This window comes from Martes martes, assembly GCF_963455335.1.
Source record: "Martes martes genome assembly, chromosome: 8".
Classification (NCBI taxonomy): domain Eukaryota; kingdom Metazoa; phylum Chordata; class Mammalia; order Carnivora; family Mustelidae; genus Martes; species Martes martes.
In genome coordinates, this window is record NC_137895.1 from 54458389 (window position 1) to 54480164 (window position 21776).

The following is a 21776-nucleotide window of genomic DNA, read 5'->3' on the forward strand; positions in this document are numbered from 1 at the left end:
AAGAATTGAAGTCAAGATCTCAAAGTGATATTAGCCCTGTTTATTGCAGTGTCCTGCACAACAACTAAATGTAGAAAGAGCCTAATTGCTCACTGGCATATGAATGAATAAAGAAAATGTGTTATATACAGACAATGGAATATCATTCAGTCTTAAAAAGAAGAAAATTCTGAAATATAGAAAAACCTGGGTGGACTTGGAGGACATTATGCCAAGTTAAATAAGCTAGTTACAGAAGGATAAATATTGCCCAATTCCACTTATATAGGTATCTAGGATAGTCAGGTCATCAAAGCAAAGAATAAAACAGTGGTTGCCAGGGCCTGAGGGGAGATAAGAATGCAGAGTTGTTATTCAACAAGTATCAAGTTTCAGTTACACAAGATAAATTTATTTTAGAGATATGGTTTACAATATTGTGCCTATAGTTAACAACATTATATTGTACACTTAAAAAGGGCAGATCTCATATTAAATATGCTACTACAATTTAAAAAAAAAAAAGTAGAAAAGAAAACAAAAAAAATTTGCAAGAGAATGTTTTGTCACCTTACTACTTTGAACTTACTGCTTTGAACCCTTACTACTTGAACTACTTTGAACTTTGGTGGTCAGTGGAGGTACTTCAAACCTTGAAGATACAGAAAACTAAACATGGAAGGAAGGACTTCACACTAATGGAGGGAAGCCTTCCAGAAGTACAAATCTTACAAAACATTTCTTTCATCTAAACTTGCAGAAGAATATAAAGTTCATTCCAGTGTAGTATCAACAGGTATTTTGTAGAATATACTAATATATTCCATTAGAAGACTATCAATTCTCCTGTCTTGTACAATAAATAGCAACTTAAATGCTAGGATATTACAAATATGGTTGATGAAGTTTATGTACTTAAGACTGTAAATTTCAGGACTTTCCACAGTGAATTTCACATTATCATATGCAGACAAATTGATAATCTTCAGGTAGTTAATATTTTTGTTATAGCAAAACAAAATGAGTAGATTGAAACAGTCCATAATTTGAAATAGCAAAGGGTGGTACCTGAAATGCATAGCCACTATCAGACAGACATAAACTTAGACATGCCAGATCAAGTGTTTCAACACTACTCTTGTGAGTAGTTCACAGTAGAACAACATTTTAGTAGTGACTCTTATTTATCTTTTTTTGTAATTTACTCTGTATGTGTTATGGCATACATTACTCTTTCAGTGATAGCATGTAGTTATCTCATAATGTATGTTAATTTCTTCCCAATTAATTGCCTTTCTAATGTCCTGAGTGAAAAGAACCCCTGCAGGTCTTATTAAGAAAGGAGGCTGAGTAAAACAGTCTGATCAAAACTAATTGTCCCATTCTTTTATCCGGATTGTGAAGAGCACTTAGGATTGGCCATAGAGAGAGATACTGGGATGGAACCTATTCTCATCCTATTGCTGCCTGAGCAGCAAGTTGTTTGTAAGGACATTTAATTTCAAGGAAAATCAATAGGAGGTGCCAGAATAAGGTCAACCGGAAAATACTACCTAGGAGACCACCTAAAGCATCACTCACTTGGAAGGAGACAGATACATAACTGGGACACCGAACCAGAGATGAAACAGGGGAAATCTGAACTCCTAGTTAGTAAGCCAAAGGGGAGTGACTTGACAGAGCCATGAAGTGAGCAAAATTAAGGGCCAGCAATGAAAAAAGTATATGACAGGAAAATAATGAAAAAGCAATTAGTGCAATTCAGTGCTCTTTATCATGGGCCTATGTAAAATCTTAAAGGAACTTAATTAGGCAGTACATGACGAACATCTGCAGTAAGAAGGCAACAAGGGAAGTGTGACCTCTCAAACTCTTGGAGGAAAGGGCGTCTGAGGATGAGAATCTGAAGTTACACAGACAAAGGGATATATGTACTCATGTGCCAACAGGTCTCAAGAACACTTAAAGACGTGTACCCGAAATAAACAGGATAACTGGGAAAAATGAAAATGTATTTTTTATTAGCAAACCCCATTTATAAAGCTAAGATTTTACATCATGCAGAATGTTCTCCCATATCTCAGCATCCTGATAGATGTCTGCCTCAGCTTGTTATTTCTAATAATTAAAATAAGTGAATGACCAGAAGGATAGAGAATGGCTATCATTTCTCCTAACATCACAACTAACTTGCTTTCTTTCATAAGGTAGCTAAAAGTCGCCAAAAGAGAAGCCCCATAGTATACAAAAAGGAGGAAGAGAAATGAAGTCATAGTTTTCATGGCTCCCACATGGGCCTCTGTGCTAGGGTCTCCGCAGCCTGTAACGCTGAGTTTCATTTGTTTGATATGTCTCCATAGGGACATAACTAAAAGGAAAAATGAGATCAATGACACAGTACATGGGACAACTGCCAAGAGGTTAAAGAGAATCAATGAGTGGAAGTACTGACTTTTACTCACATTGAACATTTCAGTGCAGTTTCTTTTAGGATTTACAATTTTATGAAACTCATGATCATAATTTGGTGTCATTGCTAGTATAAGGCTGATCAAAGACGAAATGGCCAAACAACCCAGCAGAATCCAGTGAATCACTCTGTCTATTCTTCGCTTTAGCCAGAGAAAAAGTGGATGGGAGAAATTGGCTATCTTGAGCAAATAGAAGACGTTGAGGCAGGTGGCAAACCACGTACTTAAGTAGTTGGTGAGTGTCCAGAAGATACTAATGAATGCTTGTAGTTTATAATTTTCATAAAAATCTGGGTAGCATACCATTATGATGACATTTAGTATCAATATACAAAGCAAACAGATTCTGGAGATGGCTAGACTGGTGAGGATATAGTCAATTGAGGAAATCTTTTTCTTCTTAATCCAGTCAATCCAGTTTACTAGTCCAATGTATACATTCCCCAACATTCCTATTATGAATTCTCCAGTTATAATGATCACAAAGATGTTGTCTTCCATACTGAGCATGTTGGTAGGGATATCACCAATATCACTGCAGACAGGCATCATCTCATCCATTATTTTGACTTTGATATCATTCCAGAAGTAAGAAACTTTCTTTTGAAATAGAATTGCTTCTCCATTCATGAGGACTAAACCAAATGGTTGCTCCAAACAGTTTGACTAGCTTTGAGCTCAGGCAAATTATAGCCATCACCCTTTAGTGAATGATAAGGGAAATGCTGGGTTGAAACTGCTCTCATACATATTAAAAGAGATTATATTTCATGAATTTGCAAAAAGCTTCTTGCTCTTAAGTTCTGTGTACTTTGTCCTGTCAAATTGAATTTTGAATACAGAGCCACAGAAAGCAAACAAAAACATGTATTCCATAAAATTCACAATGTATAAATGAAAGTACATTTTCTTCACCATATTTATAAATTAATCAAAAGTCAGGTTCCCTAGTGGAAATTAATTTTGATTTTGGAAATGATCCGTACAGTCAGTTGTAGAAAATTAACTTTCAGTCAGAGGATAATAATTTTGTTTTCATATAAGTGGTTAATTAACGAAGGCTCTGATACAAATGGAATTATAAATGACTGTTATTAGACAGGCACATGGCAATATTTACTAAACATTTTTTTCTCAATGGACTTTTTAAAATAAAAGTGAAAGGTTCTAGATAAAGATTTGCTATGTTTAGTTTTATTCAATATGGGAAATGCTGTCCATGACAATTCACTTCCTGAAATGTCATTCTTGGATAAGGAACATTTTCACGTAAAATTAAGAAAACATATTTTAAATTACTCTATTTACAATCAAACCCTTTTATAAGATTTATAATCTCACATTCTACCTTGTAGTCATTTCTCTAGATGGAGCAATCTCTTTTAAGAAAATATTTACTGAATTATATTTCCAGGGAATAGGACTAATTCTACTATTAAATTGATTTATTCTTTCTTGGGAGAACCAACCCACAAAAAATTTAAATCTAGGTAATACAAATCACATAAACTAAGGTTCTTCTAACTATATTTAAGTATTTCTATAATGTAAGAAACATATATACTATTTTTCCTATTTCTTATGCACGCATAGTGTGTAATAAGAAAGCATGAAATTAATAATTTAAGGAAACCTAGTTGTCTTTAAAATGTTACAAGAAACAGAAAAGAAGAGAGAATGATGCTAAAGAAAAAAAAAGACATGTCAAAGATTCTTGAGTAAAAAAAAAAAAGAAAAGAAAAGAAAGAAAACATTCCAAAGAATCTTTGAGAACTGACTCCTAAAACTGACTAGGGTGGTTTCAATATGCATATTTCTGAGTGTACATCCCTTGTCCCCTTGTCCCCTTTCCTGGTCAAACTTTTCTTGAGATCACCCCCGTTTTCAACCATTGTACTTCACCCTAGGGTGGATCTCACCAGAGTGTCCTTTCTCCCTCCATATGAGGATGAACCACTTTGAAATGGAGAAGACAGGGCAGATAAGATAAGTACTGACTTCCAGCACAAAGTAGACAGGTTTTACATGATTGATTTTATAGGAAGGACTAATATATTTTAAAATCTCTTCCCTGCACCCTATTTGCCTAAAATTCTTCTACTTTTTGAGTTCAAGACCTTTACCAGACAGAAAGAAGTAGAATCTCTTTGCATTTAGGCGATGATATGAAATGTTAGCATGGGGTTTGGATTCATTTTTTCTTGCAAAGGCAAAGAAATATACGTGACTCAATAACATTTGATTTAAAGTTAAACAAGACAGAAATGTGAAGGAACACAAAGGAAAATTTAGAATAATTATAGATATAGATATTAATGATTTCTAATAGCATCTATAAAAACTGAATGTAATTAATTGGGAGAAGGGAGAGGATCTTTTGTTGATTTCTTTCTCCTTGTATTCAGGATTCTCTGCAGAACAAAAGGTTTCCTTCCTTTGTGGAAACGCTTCACAACCCTTAGCACTTGGAGAAAAGCCTCCCTCAGTTTGCTGTTCCCCATTATCAGGATGAATGAATGGCTTGATGGGAAAATAACAGCTATCATGCTACCAACCATCACCACTAATTCTCCCTGAGGAATCAGTAAGCTAGAGGTTAGTATAAGAAAGACTGCATAGTACATAAGGAAGAGAAGCAGAAAGATGATCACTGCCTTTATGGCCCTCATGTGGGCCTCTGTGCTGGGGTCTCTGGACCCCGTGGCATAAAGTTTCATTTGCTTGGTGTGTCTAAATAGGGAGAAAAGTAGTAAGAGAAATGAGGTTAGGCAAAGAACAAAGGGAATGATAACGCCCAGGTTCAGAATAAGCAGTTTGAAAGCACTTGGGATTTTACTCACTTTCGGTTCCCAAGTTATGTTTTCCTTATGATTGACTTTGAAGGGATCCCAGAAGTCCTCATTCATTGAAACACTAATGATTATACAGCTAAGGAAGGACATCAGAAAAATCCCCAGGATGACTCTGTTAATCTTTAGTTTCAGCCAGAGGAAAAGCGGGTGGGATATATTGGCTATCTTCAGTAAATAGAAGATGCTGAGGCAAGAAGTAAACCAGACACTTAAATGATTGCTAAGTGTCCAGAAAACATCCACAATGCTTATTAGCTTGCTACCGGCATATGTATCTGGAGAGATGCATATAAGAAAGACATCTAAAGATATCACACACAACAAACAGATTCTGGAGATGGCTAAGCTCACCAAGATGAGGTCATTCATGGAGATATCTCTCCTTTTGATCCAGCCAGTACAGTTAACCAGTACAATAAATCCATTTCCCCAAACTCCTATAGTCAATTCACCAGTGATCAAGATGGTATATATTACCTCCATTGTACTTAGCATGTCAACAGAGAGATCTGATTTGGGATATCACTGAGGATGAATTGGCTTTCAGCTGACCGGTGAAGAAGGGTATATATGTCTGTCACTTAGGTCATGTTGCAGTTGTCTCTTCTGTCCTCTTTGTCGGCTTTGATCCAGGTCAGTGAGATTGCCAGTTCTGCTCCAGTGAGAACTGCCTAAAGACTTCATTGATTGGCCAGTAATGTCTTTCATGTGCAGTGATGCTTGAAAGTCTCCAAGATGCAAATAGGAATGGATCTGATTTCTTGGATTTGCAAATCTTCCTCATTTTATGCTCTGTGTATTTTGGAGTCGTTGAATTTAAGCTTTTGACCAGGAACTTCAAGAAAAAATTAATTACTTGGAAAATATGGATCCTATTTAATTTGGAGATGTGGCAGCATTACCATCTCTGATGACTTACAAAGTACCCCCAAATTATGGTTCATTTGGTGCAAATGCATGCTTTGGAGCTGAAAAAATAATTGTGGATTTAAAATGTAGACAGTTAACGTGACTAATTTCAGCCTTGTAGCAATGTATTCACTTCATTAGTTAGGATAACTCAGGTAGGGAAGCAGTGGTTTTCAATTTTCTTATAAAGACAGTTACTTGACTTTCCAGTTCTTTTGCCCCGTGATAAGGAAGTCTGAGCACTGAAGATATTCCAGTTGTATCTGTTATCACTCAGAATTCGACCTCAGAATCTGTATTTGTATGTAGCTTACATTAGAATCTGAGTGCAATCTTCCTTATAATAATCCCTTATAATGCTTTTATGATAATGGATACCGATTTCAAAGACAAAACATATTGAATCACATTTTTACTATTTGTATACTTTTTTTATTTGTATACTTTTCACGATTTAAAACACATAGCATCTAAATCCATAAAACAATAAACCAAGATATATTAATGTTCTCCCGTACTGAATTTAATAGTTCACTAACTTAACGTGTATGCTAGAGGTTACTAGGCTTTGCTCTGACTGGAGAAGCTGCTCTGTCAGAGGGAAAGGACTTGAGGTGATGATCTCAAGCAAAGGTCCAACATCATTTGCACATGAGTTTTAAGAATATTGGTGACAACAGACAATGGAGTATCAGGACTGCAGATGAAGAATCCAGCCCATTAGGTGAGTTAGGAGTCAAGTATCATTTCATATATTTAAAAGTCATTTGAATTTTTTTTGGTAGACTGTTTATATTTTTGCTCATTTTTCTACCTTTTTATAAATTTCTGTGGTGTTTATATATTAGAGAAATTAGCATATTTGTATCGACAGTATTTCCCCACTTTGTCATTTGTCTTTAGTTTTTTCTTCTATTTTATAAAATGCAAGCAGAAGTTTTCGAATTTCATATAGTTATATTTATCAGTGTTTATGAGTTCTGGATTTTGAGTTATTGTTAGAAAATTTCCCCATTGAACTTTTCTGATATTTTCTGTTACTTTCATGGTTTGCTTTTTTTTCACAATAAAAAATTTTAAAAGTAATTTGGCAATATATACATGGCTATCTTGTCAGCTATGGCTCCAACTTGATTTATGGAATCAAGATGGGTATCCACTTGGTTCAATAATATCGATTTGGTAATCCATCTTGTACCCCTGCTTGAGAGGCCACCTTTACTGAAATAATTTCCCTTATGTATTTGCAAATCAAGTGGCTACTGCTCTTGACTTTTAATGCATGAGCAATGACTAAAAGGATGGTGAGTGGAGTAGTTATTTCTAACTGCATAAGGAGAACTGGTGACAACTTGAGATTTTATATTTTCAACTCATGACAGTCTGAAAACCAGAGATCTATGGTGGCTCTGAAAGAATCATTTCTTTATAGTGGTAAGTCAGCTCTAAAAGTTAATTGTGTACGTAAGAGAATTCCTGTATAAGATATAGTCACAGACTCATCATGTTTCATCAAATGAAATTTAGAGCAATGATGGGAAAAGTGGGAATGAGGAGATCAAGGTACGCTTGGATCAATAAACCTGAGAATCTCAAATTTCCTTTTTGGTGGAAGCAGTCCACCCTCCCATGTCAGAGGAAATCAGCCTTGCTTTGTTTGAAAACCATGTAGTAGCCTCATCTGGGAAAGTTAGCATGCGAAGTGATGCTTATTTTCCTTAAGATCCACCTCAATCACTATTTTTGTCTCTAGACCCAAAACCAAAGTCATATGCAGCATGTTCCAGGCAATGTGGGGAGGAAAAGGAGGAAGGTGATTACAAAGTCTGACAAAAGGGGAAAACATCTCTTACTTGCAGATTAAAGAACTGCAAGATTTCACTCATTTATACTGGCAGACCCTCCAAGAATATGTGTGAGAATGGACTGTATGGATTTTAGACCAAAGAGGATAGATTATAACACTGCATCTGGGTCAGTGTATTGATATAGCTGCCCCTTTGTAGATTCTGGGTTCAACGTATTGGCCTGGGTTATTTCTCTCATCTCTTATTATCAGAAGTGATAAAATACAAACTTACATAGGCAGATGTTTCTTTAAATTTATTTTCATTTCTTTGTTGAAATACTGTTTACCGTTCTTCAGAATATTGCATTTTCTGTTGATATTTTCTCCTTAGTTTCACTACTGATTATTTATGGACAAGTCAGGCAAATGACTATACTTTCCACCTGTATCAAGAACAGAATGCTGGGGCACCTGGGTGGCTCATATTGTTAAGCATCTAACTGCCTTCTGCTCAGGTCATGATCTCCAGGTCCTGGGATACAGCCACACGTCGGGCTCCCTGCTTCTCCCTCTCCCTCTGCCGCTCCCCCTCTATGTCCTCTCTGTCTCTCAAATGAATAAATAAATCTTAAAAAAGAAAAACAACAGAATGCTGCCATACTTGTCCTATTTTCAGACAACTCATAAATTGAATCACTTGCTGATTTCATCTCCCTCCCCACTCTAAATCCTTCACCATGTCCACTGCAATTCATGGTAAATTATCACAAAAACCTGATGTTCTCATCCATTTTTCTGACAGTTCACTTTACCTTCTTTGTTTGAACTCAGGGAATCTTAAACTTTTTTGTACCATGGACTACTTTGGCAGACTAGTGAAGACTATGATGTCCTCAGAAGAATCTTTTTTTAAGTGAATAATATGAAAATACATGGAATTTTAAAGAAATCCAGATAGATTAAAGTGTATATATTTGCCTGTCAACTCAGAGACATTTATCTTCACATTTAAAGCCTACAGTGATTAGTAGCATATGTCTCTAAGCTGACCTTTCTGGATCGGTTTTCTCATATATGTTGTCATTCCAACATATGACTTCAATTCAAGTAATTCATTTTATTTATCTTATTTTTTTCAAATAATTTATTTTTAAAAAGCTTTCTTGAATGTTCTTTTTAAGTATTAGCTCATTTCTTTATTTTGTTTTTTCTCTTCAGAGATCCAATTATTTGTTTATTATGACCTGCTTTATAAAAATTTTTATTTAAGTTCAATTTAATTAACATATACTGTATTGTTCATTGCAGAGATAGAATCCAGTGATTCATCAGTTTCAGACAACACTCAGTGCTCACCACATCAAGTCCCCTCCTTAATGCCCATCACCCAGTTACCCCACCCCCACCTCTATCCTCTCCAGTAACCCTCAGTTTGTTCCCTATAGTTAAGAGTCTCTCATGGTTTTTTTCCCCCCTCTCTTTTTTTTCATCCTATTTTATTTTTCTCTTCCTTCCACTAGGTTCACATGTTTTGTTTCTTAAATTACACATATGAGTGAAATATTTGTCTTTCTTTGACTCATTTTGCTAAGCATAATACCCTCTAGCCAGCGTTTTTCAGAAATATTTAAGGAAATATAAGATATTACAAAAACATTGTAAATTTATATACTGTGGCTAAAAAGAGAACAGATTTAACCAAAGATTAGAACTTGGGGAAAACTAAAATTAAATACAATAGATTTTGATTCATTGAGAAACTCTTATTTATTTATTTATTTATTTGACAGACAGAGATCACAAGTAGACAGGCAGTCAAAGAGGGGGTGCGGGGGGGAGCAGGCTCCCTGCTGAGCAGAGAGCCTAATGCAGGGCTCCATCCCAGGACTCTGGGATCATGACCTGGAGCTGATGGCAGAGGCTCTGACCCACTGAGCCACCCAGGCACCCCAAGAAACTCTTCTATAAAGAAGTTATATGTATGTTCTAAGAACAGAATATAAACAGAACAGAATGGAAAAAATCAAAAGAGTCTCATTTATTTCACCTTTATTCAAAATAATTGGATCAGAATATCATCTATTGCTGTTTCATATTGAAAGGCATTGACCAAAGTTTTTCAAGAATTTATGAACTGAAAGAATATTTAAAGTAAAAAATTTTGTGAATTATTGTCCTTTGCATACTTGTTAAAGTATAGTTATTAGTGTCAAGAAGTAGTTTCTGTAACTAATTTTCTGAGCAAAATAACTCACTAGTACCAATTAGTTAATATCAAAATTTTGATGACATTTGTGTTCAACTCTTTTCACGTGTAAAACATGGCTAAAAATAATATCTACCTCATAGAAGTGTTATGATTAATGAAGTCTTATATTAGATACTATTATTGAATTTCCTGTCAATTCAAAAAAATCATGACACTTTTATCAAATTGTTTTCCTATAGAGTCTTTCTTGACGCATCTTAATTACAATTCCCTATGTTTATACAAATTCCAAGGTTCATGATAGTTATATGAAATCTAATATGGCAATATAATAGTGATGGTTCAGCAATTTATTTATTATTTACTGAAGATGTATAAACTAACAATGGAGTTAGTAAGTTTTTTTCTTTTTTTTTTTTTTTTTTTTTTAGATTTTATTTATTTATTTGTCAGAGAGCGAGAGGGAGAGAGAGTGAGCGAGCACAGGCAGAGGCAGAGGGAGAAGCAGGCTCCCGACCAAGCAAGGAGCCCGATATGGGACTCGATCCCAGGACGCTGGGATCATGACCTGAGCCAAAGGCAGCTTCTCAACCAACTGAGCCACCCAGGTGTCCCAGTAAGTTTTTTTCTTATGCAGTTTTTTGTTCTTTTATTCATTCAGTACTAATGCTAATTACATCTTCTGATGCTGATACAACAGGTTTCTCTTTTGTTTCCTTCACAATGGCATAAATAAAATGAAACTAACAGTACATCCATGTAAACACAAAGGAATGTTTATATCTATTTGATGACTCATTTAAATGTGCAAGTTAAATGAAAATATTCTCAGGTATATAGGTTTCAGAATGTTTACAACACATAGACCTTTTTTCAAAGAAGTTTTTTGGAGGATGCATTAGCAAAAACTGAAGCAGAGTGAGAAGAAACCTATATGACGTATGTGGAGTTAAATTTAGTAAGGAATTTTATAAAGTTTATGATGGAAATCTATGTAAAGTTATGGTGAACATCAATTTACTATGAAAATAAAACTCTAGTTGGAAGGTATACACACAAAATGTGCTGTTTCTATATACCACTACAATAAACAATCTTAAAAGTAAATTTAAAAAATTGTTCTGTTTACAATAACATACAAAAGAATAAAATGCCTAGAAATAAATTTAACCAAGGAAGCAAGAGACTTATATGCTAAAAACTATAAAGTATTGCTGAAAGAAATTAAAGAAGACACAAATAAATAGAAAGATAAGACAGAGATTTATGGATAAGAAGACTTAATATTGTTAAGATGTCAATACTACCCAGGGGCGCCTGAGTGGCTCAGTGGGTTAAGACTCTGCCTTTGGCTCAGATCATGATCTCAGGGTCCTGGGATCGAGTCCCGCATCAGGTTCTCTGCTCAGCAGGGAGCCTGCTTCTCCCTCTTTCTCTGCCTGCCTCTCTACCTACTTGTGATCTTTGTCTGTCAAATAAATAAATAAAATCTTAAAAAAAAAAAAGATGTCAATACTACCCAAAGTGATGTATAGATTCAGTGAAATACCTACCAGAAATTCCCAGAGGCTTTTTTTTCTCAGAAACAGAAAAACTGATCCTCAAGTTCATATGGAATTACAAAGGATACTGAATATCTAAATAATTTTTTAAAAAAAGAACAAAGTTGGAAGACTCAACACTTACTGTTTTTTAAGACTTATTACAAAGCTACAGTAGTCAACTGTATGGTACTGACATAAAGATAGACACATGTACCAACACAATAGAGTTGAGAGTCCTGAAATAAACCCATACACATATGGTAAATTGATTTTTAACAAAGATGTTAAAACAACTTATCAGGAGAAGAATCTTTTTAAGACTGCACAGCATTGGGACCCTGGGTGGCTCAGTGGGTTAAAGCCTCTGCTTTCGGCTCAGGTCATGATCCCAGGGTCCTGGGATAGAGTCCCACATCGGGCTCTCTGCTCAGCAGGGAGCCTGTTTCCTCCTCTCTCTCTGCCTGCCTCTCTGCCTACTTGTGATCTTTGTCTGTCAAATAAATAAATAAGATCTTAAAAAAAAAAAAAGACTGCACAGCATTGTGAGTGTAGTTAACGTGACAGAATTGTACACTTGAAACAGTTAAGAGTGTATATTTTTTGTTGTATATATTTTACCATAATAAAAAGACATTTTAAATAAGAATATAAATTTTAAAACTGGAAACTGCAAACCATAAAAATATGCACATAGGAAAGATGAGAAGTTGATAAGCTAAACTTCCATTTTACTTGAGATGAAGATTTTTTTTTATTTATTTTAATAAACATATAATGTATTTTTATCCCCAGGGGTACAGGTCTGTGAATCACTAGGTTTACACATTTCACAGCACTCATCATAGCACATACCCTCCCCAATGTCCATATCCCTACCACCCTCTCCCGTCCCCCCTCCCCCCAGCAACCCTCAGTCTGTTTTTTGAGATTGAGTCTTTTATGGTTTGTCTCCCTCCCAATCCTATCTTTTCATTTTTTCTTTTCCTACCTCCCCCCAACCCCCCCACATTGCATCTCCACTTCCTCATATCAAAGAGATCATATGATAGTTGTCTTTCTCCGATTGACTTATTTTGCTAAGCATAACACCCTCTAGTTCCATCCACGTCGTCGCAAATGGCAAGATTTCATTTCTTTTGATGACTGCATAGTATTCCATTGTGTATATATACCACATCTTCTTTATCCAGTCATCTGTTGATGGACATCTAGGTTCTTTCCATAGTTTGGCTATTGTGGACATTGCTGCTATAAACATTCGGGTGCATGTGCCCCTTTGGAGTACCACATTTGTATCTTTAGGATATATACCCAGTAGTGCAATTGCTGAGTCATAGGGTAGCTCTATTTTCAGTTTTTTGAGGAACCTCCACACTGTTTTCCAGAGTGGTTGCACCAGCTTGCATTCCCACCAGCAGTGTAGGAGGGTTCCCCTCTCTCCGCATCCTTGCCAGCATCTGTCATTTCTTGACTTGTTAATTTTAGCCATTCTGACTGGTGTGAGGTGGTATCTCATTGTGTTTTTGATTTGTATTTCCCTGATGCCAAGTGATGTGGAGCATTTTTTCATGTGTCTATTGGCCATCTGGATGTCTTATTTGCAGAAATGTCTGTTCATGTCCTCTGCCCATTTCTTGATTGGATTATTTGTTCTTTGGGTGTTGAGTTTGCTAAGCTCTTTATAGATTTTGGATACTAGCCCTTGATCTGATATGTCGTTTGCAAATATCTTCTCCCATTCTGTCAGTTTTCTTTTGGTTTTGTTAACTGTTTCCTTTGCTGTGCAAAAGCCTTGGATCTTGATGAAATCCCAATAGTTCATTTTTGCCCTTGCTTCCCTTGCCTTTGGCGATGTTCCTAGGAAGAAGTTGCTGCGGTTGAGGTCAAAGAGGTTGCTGCCTGTGTTCTCCTCAAGGATTTTGATGGATTCCTTTCTCACATTGAGGTCCTTCATCCATTTTGAATCTATTTTCATGTGTGGTGTAAGGAAATGGTCCAATTTCATTTTTCTGCATGTGGCTGTCCAATTTTCCCAGCACCATTCGTTGAAGAGGCTGTCTTTTTTCCATTGGACATTCCTTCCTGCTTTGTCGAAGATCAGTTGATCATAGAGTTGAGGGTCTATTTCTGGGCTCTCTATTCTGTTCCATTGATCTATATGTCTGTTTTTGTGCCAGTACCACACTGTCTTGATGATGACAGCTTTGTAATAGAGCTTGAAGTCTGGAATTGTGATGTCCCCGACTTTGGCTTTCTTTTTCAGTATTCCTTTGGCTATTCGAAGTCTTTTCTGGTTCCATATAAATTTTAGGATTATTTGTTCTATTTCTTTAAAAAAATGGATGGGATTTTGATAGGGATGAGATGAAGATTTTTATTTGATTTTATTTTTTGAGAGAGAGAGTTCATGAGTGAGTGGGGAGGAGTGGAGGGAGAGGGAGAGAGAGAGAATCTTAAGTGGGGAGCCTGATGCTGGGCTCAATCCCACAACCCTGAGATCATGACCTGAGCTGAAATCAAGAGTCAGATGCTTAACCAACTGACCAGGTGACATGAAGATAAAGATATTTTTAGACCAGCACATGAAACTGTAGTATCAATAGAACATAGGAAAGGAGGGAAAGAAAACTAGAAGAAAGGATGAAAAATTGAAAAAAAAGAGGAATGGGAAGATAAAAAATTAATATAATTGCAGTTATAGTAAATATAAAAGGGTTCACTCGATTACCATAATTTTGAGATTCTAATATTAAACAAAGCACCAAAAATCAGATATTTGTTTCCCACAAGAGTCAATAAAAGAAAAGTGTAGAAATGTTGAAAATACATAGATAGAAAACACGTAATAATCAAATATGAAGTAAAGTAACAAAATTAGTGATTTTTAACATGGACAAAAGAAAAGTTAGAGCAAAAAACTACAAGAGTACCAAGCAGGATTTTTAATATAAGTAAAAATAATAATAAAAGTAATGACCATGAACACAAGCACAATTATTAAAATATTGCTTCAAGTTAAATGCAGCTACAAATAAAAGAATTATCAATCAACCATTCAGTAATTGTGAATGAATGTATATTAACTATCACAAATTAACATATAAAAAACACAGATATAGAGAAGCAATATCATTAATATGGTTCATCTCATGTAAGTAAATTTGACTTTAACACCATCAAACTCCTTTCATTCACCAAAACAGATCATATATTAAGCCAAATAAATCTTATTCTAGGCCAAGTATCATATAAGTATGTTGCCTGACCCCACTTCTATAAAATAAAATAGCAATACAAAACTTCCTTTATAAATCTCTTCTAACTAGAAAATTATTCCCTTAACTCTTAAATTAAATGGAAATTACAAGGAATAGTGGGCAGGTAAAGCGGAGTGGGAACATCGGACTGATATCAGAAGATAAACAAGGAATATTTTAAAACTCTTTGAAGAGCTGATTGAAAAATATGAGAACTATGTGCCAACACTGCAGAATGTATCTAAAAAAATACTTAGGCAAAAAAATATACCTTTGGATGTATTTACAAGAAGAAGACTAAGGAGGAGGAGGAGGAGGAGGGGGAGGAGGAGGAGGAAAAGAAAAATCCAGAAAAAAAAAAAAACCAGAAAAATGCAAAAAACAATTAAAATTAAAAAATTTTTTAAATTAAAAAAAAAAACTTTTGCTTTCAAGAGTATGCCAAACAAGATGTCTAGAGAAATACTTCCAGTTCAAATACACAAAAATAGAGAAAAACAAGTCTTCAGAATTACATTAAGTGTATGACTTAGTTGCTAGGAAAATTTTTTTAAATATCCTCAGTTGCCAAAAATAGTGAGATATTGCAAATTTTGAAAGGAAAAAGAAATGCTGTAAGTAAGGTTTGGGGGGGCATTTTCAACTTCATACATTTTGAAGGACCATGCACAGGCTGGATAATGGGTCTAGCTTGGGCCTCTCCGAGGTTAGAAGTGAGATTGAATGCTATCAATTAACCAGGACTCCTGAAAGGCAATTCCTTAAAAGCGAATGAAAAAATATTGTATGTCCAGCAAAAGGTTAAAATTAGGGGTATTTACCTGTCAAGCATACTGAATGAAGGGAGAATGTAAAAGATTTGTTATTCTGAGATTTTCCAAAAAAACACTTGTACATACGTCTATTTGCAACCAGAATTTGTACTATCTGTGTAGAATGGATGGGACTGGAAGAGATTATGCTGAGTGAAATAAGTCAAGCAGAGAGAGTCAATTATCATATGGTTTCACTTACTTGTGGAGCATAAGAAATAACACAGAGGACATTGGGTGAAGGAGAGGAGAAGTGAGTTGGGGGAAATCAAAGGGGGAGATGAACCATGAGAGACTGTGGACTCTGAAAAACAAACTGAGGGTTTTGGAAAGGAGGGGGTGGGGGTTGGGTGAGCCTGGTGGTGAGTATTAAGGAGGGCACGTATTGCATGGAGCACTGGGTGTGGTGCATAAACAATGAATCTTGGAACACTGAAAAATAAAATAAAATTTAAAAAAATATTAACTGAAATTTTAGTTTAAAGAAGTACAAGCCAGTCAGCCTTGCAAGGAAAGTTAAATCCTTTCTGGCAGAACGCACCGTAAGGACGCAGATAAAGTTCTAATGAAACCAAATTCAAAATAGAATCACAAAATACACAACAACCAAGAGTCATAATCAAGAGTCAGTACACAACACAACAAAGAAAGAAACAGACTCATAAATATGGAGAACCAACTGGAGGTTGCCAAAGGGGAGGGCGATGTGGGTGAAGGGGATTTGGAGGTACAAACTCCCAGTTATAAAATAAATAAATCACTGGAATGTGAAGTACAGTATAGTGAATACAGTCCATAATGCCATAATACACTTTTGGTGGTGAGTATTTTATATTGTATATATAATTGTTGAATCACTGTGTTGTACACCTGAAACTAATTTTATATTATATTTCAACTATACTTCAATTAAAAAATTTTACACCTTTCTAATGAACAAAAGTTAAAAAAAAATAAAAAGATAAACTAAATTATCAGACCTGCCAAGGCAGCAGACATTTGGAGTTAATACTTACAGAGTTTACAAAAACTCTGGGGAATGCTCTTTTCATCATTTCTCAAGGAAAGTTAACTAAACACATTTTATACAGGTACCTTGCTTTTTATTTAGTTATATTTTCCTGATTACAATAATTAATGTTTAAATTATAGAAAATTTAGAAATTTACAGAAGACTATAGTAAGAAAACAAAAATCATCTACAGTCCCACTATTTATATATAAAGGATCTATACATCTAGACTACATATAAATATAATTAAACAGATTTTAAGCAACATACCTATGAATTTATTCCTATTTATTTTGAAATTTAATTTGAGATCTATGTAGAAACACGTTAACAGTAATTAGTTGAGTTTTAAAAATATGCACAATCTTAATTTCTCCTTCATGCCTTTCTGTGTTTTTAATTTTAGATGCAGTAAAACTGTTTCATTTTATAATCAGACAAAAACTGGATTTATGATCAAAGGAATATGTATCAATAAAACCAAACCAAATTTTTGTAAAAATAGCAGTAGAAAATAAGTCATAAAGGGAAACAAGTGGATTTAAGTTCACATAAATTACAAACATTTCCCGAAACACCACAAACTAAGTTTTTTACTAAATACAAATTAAGAAAGATCATAACACATATATGGCATGATGTTAATATATTAAGTGTCAATATTAGTAAGAAACGCCATAAGGCATGAAAAAATGGAAAGAAAACAAATGAATAATTGCCCAAAATTATATCCCATTGGTTAATTAATTCTGTAAAATGCTTAACCTCATTAGTAATCAAATATATGTAAATTGAAAGATGTTTTGTGATCAAAGTAACAACTGTAGGCATAATAATCTTGAATGATTTTGAGATTGAAATTAGGATGGGTTATTTTTTTCACTATCAAAATATTAATTTACACTTGTGGAGCATAAGGAATAACACGGAGGACATTGGGAGATGGACAGGAGAAGGAAGTTGGGGGAAATCAGAGAGGGAGACAAACCATGAGAGACTGTGGACTTAGGAAACAAATTGAAGGTTTTGGAAGGAAGGGGTTTGGGGGGTTGGGTGAGCCTGGTGGTGAGTAGTAAGGAGGGCACACATTGCATGGAGCACTGAGTGAGGTGCATAAACAATGAATTTTGGAACACTGAAAAAAAATAAAATAAAATAAAGTGGAAAAAATATTAATTTACTATTTCTGCAGGGCAACTTCTCAATTCTGCAAGGAAAATATCAAATTCTTCCATATTGGAGTTTTTCTTAAAAAATAATTTCAAATACTGCACTCTATACTAGCCATATTGGACCTTTAGTTCCTGCAATGCCCTCTACTCCTTCTTGCTTCAACTCCTATGCATTTGCATGTTCCCCACCCCAAATCTCTCCTACTCTGCCCACCTTACTCTTGGGCATTATTCAGAGCTCAAACACAAAAACAAAAGCATTTCAACCTCAGTGGCACCTTCTCTTTTCCCAGGACCAAGTCAGATCAATTATTTAGTATCCTTTAGCTTTTCTTTCACAACTCCACAAATAAAATTGTCTAAGTTATTATTTGCTATTTATTTGCTTTTCTACTAGAATATCTTATTCCTTATGCTGGCCTCTTGTTCAGTACTATAGCCTCAGCCCCTAGCAAAGTTAGTGTTCAAAAACTATTTGAATGAATTAAGCACTTATATTTAGAAATCTTCTAGACCTCAGGTCATAGTATAAGATCAAAGCACTTCTGCAAGTGACCAAAATAAGTTACTTGGTTCACACTCTGGGTTGGACATAAATATTCTCTTAATAAAATCAGCATTTGAAATACATCTGTGAGTGTGAGTTTGTGTGTATGAACTTAAATATATGTAAGAGCTTAAAGCAGAACGTCTCCTACTTCATATTGATTCATCCCGGATTCAATCTTGTGTCCCTCAGCATAACTCAGGGACCATGTTGAGTCCTTTGGATCTGTACTTCTAGCAAAAGTTTTGCTCAGCTCCAGTTGGTTCGTGATTCTGCTTCATCTCCAGTCAGTGGGTTTGAAATATAAAGACTCCTTCATCAGGGCTCTGATGCGCGGACCCCCATGTAGGCTGTGTTTCCTAGCTCCTTCTTACCGAGCATCTACTACTATCTCTATCACACCAAACACATCCAATTACACACAAATTAAGATTTAAACAGTGAGAGTAAAAGTGATCTTTTAAAGAATTAAAATTGCACACTCAAAACACACACTTCTGTCTCTGACTCTTACATCCATGTTCTAAATATCAAGGCTGATTACGATTCCCTTTGTCTTGCTTTCTGTCTCTATGGGTCTTCTTGGTGAAAGGCTCTCAGTGGTTCAAGGAAGTCAGGCAAAGCACAGTGCAAACTCTTGTTTTAGGTACTTATTCTCACCATCATAACCCTAACAGTGAAAATAGTCTCCAAGCTGGTTTTCCACCAGGAGGTGTGTGGGAAGAAGACATCACAGGGTCAGGAAGGTGACAAAGCCACCGAATCGTCACTTGAAGAGTAAAATTTCCTAGAATGTAGTCAAGATAATTATGGACGGTTTTAGCGAGGTTCAATAACACGGTTACAGTCAATGCAAGTGCATGTGGTGCAAGTAAAACAGGTCTTCAGGGGCTTCTTCTCTAGATTATTCTCCTAGAACATCCATTTCTCCCCACGCGGGTCTGTGCAGCTGTGAGCCATGTCCCGGCCTCACAGTACTTGCATTGCTGCAGGGCCCTCAAAGAGGCTCGCTTCAGCTTGCTGTTTCCTAGAATTAGGATAAGGGAGTGACCCCAGGGATAGATGGCTGTGGTCGTCACGCCAAAAATAAACAGTAGTCTGTTTTCTGGCATACTGAAACATACTATCTCTATGACGATGCCTATAAAATACAAGATGAAGAGGAAAATAAAAGATATTAAAACTTTCATTGCTTTCACGTGAGCTTCCGTACTGGGGTCTCGGGGTCCAGTGACCTTCATTTGCATGCGCCTGTTGTGTCTCCAGAGGGAAATGATTAACAAGAAACATGTAACCAGGCAGAGTGTAAAGAGAAGAATGACTCCTAGGTTGACCAAAATCTGCTTAGTAAAGAACGTACTTTTTGGCATGTTGAAGTCCCAGGTTGTATTTCCACTGCTCATTCTGTTATCATTAATAATCCTCACAATTTGTGGAAAAGTAAATAACCATGAAATAAACAAGGATCCCATCAGAAGGTGAAGAACCCTATTGATCCTACTCTTCAGCCAGAGAAAAATATGGTGGGAAAAATTTGCTATCTTCAGGAAATAGAAGATACTGAGGCTGGTGGCAAACCAGATACTTGATTGATTGATAATTATCCATGAGTAACTAATAAAATCAATTAGTTTACCAGAGTAATACATATCTGGAGAGAACAGCTTTATAAATCCATCTGTAATTATTAACAATATCAGAAAAATTCTGGAAGTAGCTAAGCCAGTGAGAATAAAGCCAATCATCGAAAACTTTTTGTTCTTCACACAGTCTACACAGTTGACAAGTCCAATAAATCCATTCCCTAGAACTCCCAGTACTGCTTCACTAACTGCTATAAAAATGAGGAGCCCTTCCAGTATGCTTATCATATCTGCCAATTCCTAGTATTGCTTCTGTTACATTTATTTTAGGTTACCTGCTGCAGAATGAGACGAATGTTAGCTGCTTGATGGAAGAATTTTTTTTCTTCTATTTCATTACATAAAGACTTAAAAATGCCCCAAAATGCCTTGTGATGGAATCGGAAATGTCTTCGTGGAGACCACCTCAGTTTCATCTATAACTTAGCGAGTCTGGGGAACATGTGTTCAGACTGAATGCCTACGTACGATTTGTGAAGATGCAAATGAAAGTTTCTGTTTCATGGATTTCACTTATCCTCCTGTGAGACTATTTTGCATCTGTTAACCTGACTTGTGGAGTAGGAGTGCCAAATGTATACCCACAGGAAACAGAACAGAAACAAAAATTTGACTTCGTCCTTTTAAATATCAACTACAACTTCATCATTTGGGTTGTATTTATGACCGTTTAAACATATATAAAGGTAAAACAGTTTACAGAGGTGGCAAATGAATTTAGCCAATGTAGACACTTACTCTGAATAAGTAGAGGCATAAACACATTTTTGTCATTTTCCTGATAATTCAGGCAAAACACATTTTAAGTTTCAATATAAAGAGGACAATAGATTATGACTCAATTATATAGAAACACTGAACAATTGCCACTTTGTGTTGGAAATGGACTGATCCAGCGGACACAAAATCAGTAAGGACATAGCTGGAACTCAATAGGATGTAATTGACATCTATAGACTACTTCATCCAACAACAGCAGATTATACATTTTTCTCAAGCTCACCTGGAATATTCTTGAAAACAGACCGCCTTCTGGCCCACAAGGTACACCTTAACAAGTTTAAAGAGTAGAAATTATACAGCATCTGCTTTCAGACCAGAATGGAATTAATAATCAATAACAGGAAGGAACTGGAAAATCCCCAAATACAGGGAGAACAAACAACACATTTCTAAAGAACATGTGGGTCAAAGAAATAATCCCAAGAGAAATTTAAAATATTTTGAATTAAAGAAAATGAAAACACAACTTATCAAATTTGGGAGATGCAGGGGAAGCAGAGCTTAGAGGGAAAGGTATAGCATTGAATGCATATGCTAGACAAGAAGAAAGATCTGTAATCATCATCTAAGCCTCCACCTTAGGAAACTAGAAAAAGAAGAGCAAATTCAATCCAGTAAGCAGAAGAAAAGAAATAAGAATTTGAGCAGAAAACGACGAAACTGAAAGCAGGAAATCAATGGACAAAATCAATTTTAAAAATCCCACTTCCTTGAAAGGTAAATAAAATTGATAAACTTCTTAGGTTAACAGAGACAAAAAAAGAGAGGAGACAAATTACTAATATCAGAAATGAAAG

The 21776-nt window shown here is 35.5% G+C and overlaps 3 protein-coding genes across 3 annotated transcripts; all 3 read right to left on the reverse strand.

The window, feature by feature from the left end:
- Window positions 1-2030: 2030 nt before the first annotated feature.
- On the reverse strand, window positions 2031-2960 carry TAS2R8 (taste 2 receptor member 8; the record flags this gene model as incomplete). The annotated part of the gene is made up of 1 exon (XM_080810145.1): window positions 2031-2960. One exon carries the CDS (start codon window positions 2958-2960, stop codon window positions 2031-2033), a length of 930 nt encoding a protein of 309 aa, XP_080666271.1.
- Window positions 2961-4801: 1841 nt separating this feature from the next.
- TAS2R9 (taste 2 receptor member 9) lies at window positions 4802-5797 on the reverse strand (the record flags this gene model as incomplete). The annotated part of the gene is made up of 1 exon (XM_080810225.1): window positions 4802-5797. The coding sequence occupies one exon, from the start codon at window positions 5795-5797 to the stop codon at window positions 4802-4804; it is 996 nt and encodes a 331-aa protein (XP_080666351.1).
- A 13655-nt stretch (window positions 5798-19452) lies between these two features.
- TAS2R10 (taste 2 receptor member 10) lies at window positions 19453-20424 on the reverse strand (the record flags this gene model as incomplete). The annotated part of the gene is made up of 1 exon (XM_080812000.1): window positions 19453-20424. One exon carries the CDS (start codon window positions 20422-20424, stop codon window positions 19453-19455), a length of 972 nt encoding a protein of 323 aa, XP_080668126.1.
- Window positions 20425-21776: the final 1352 nt, after the last annotated feature.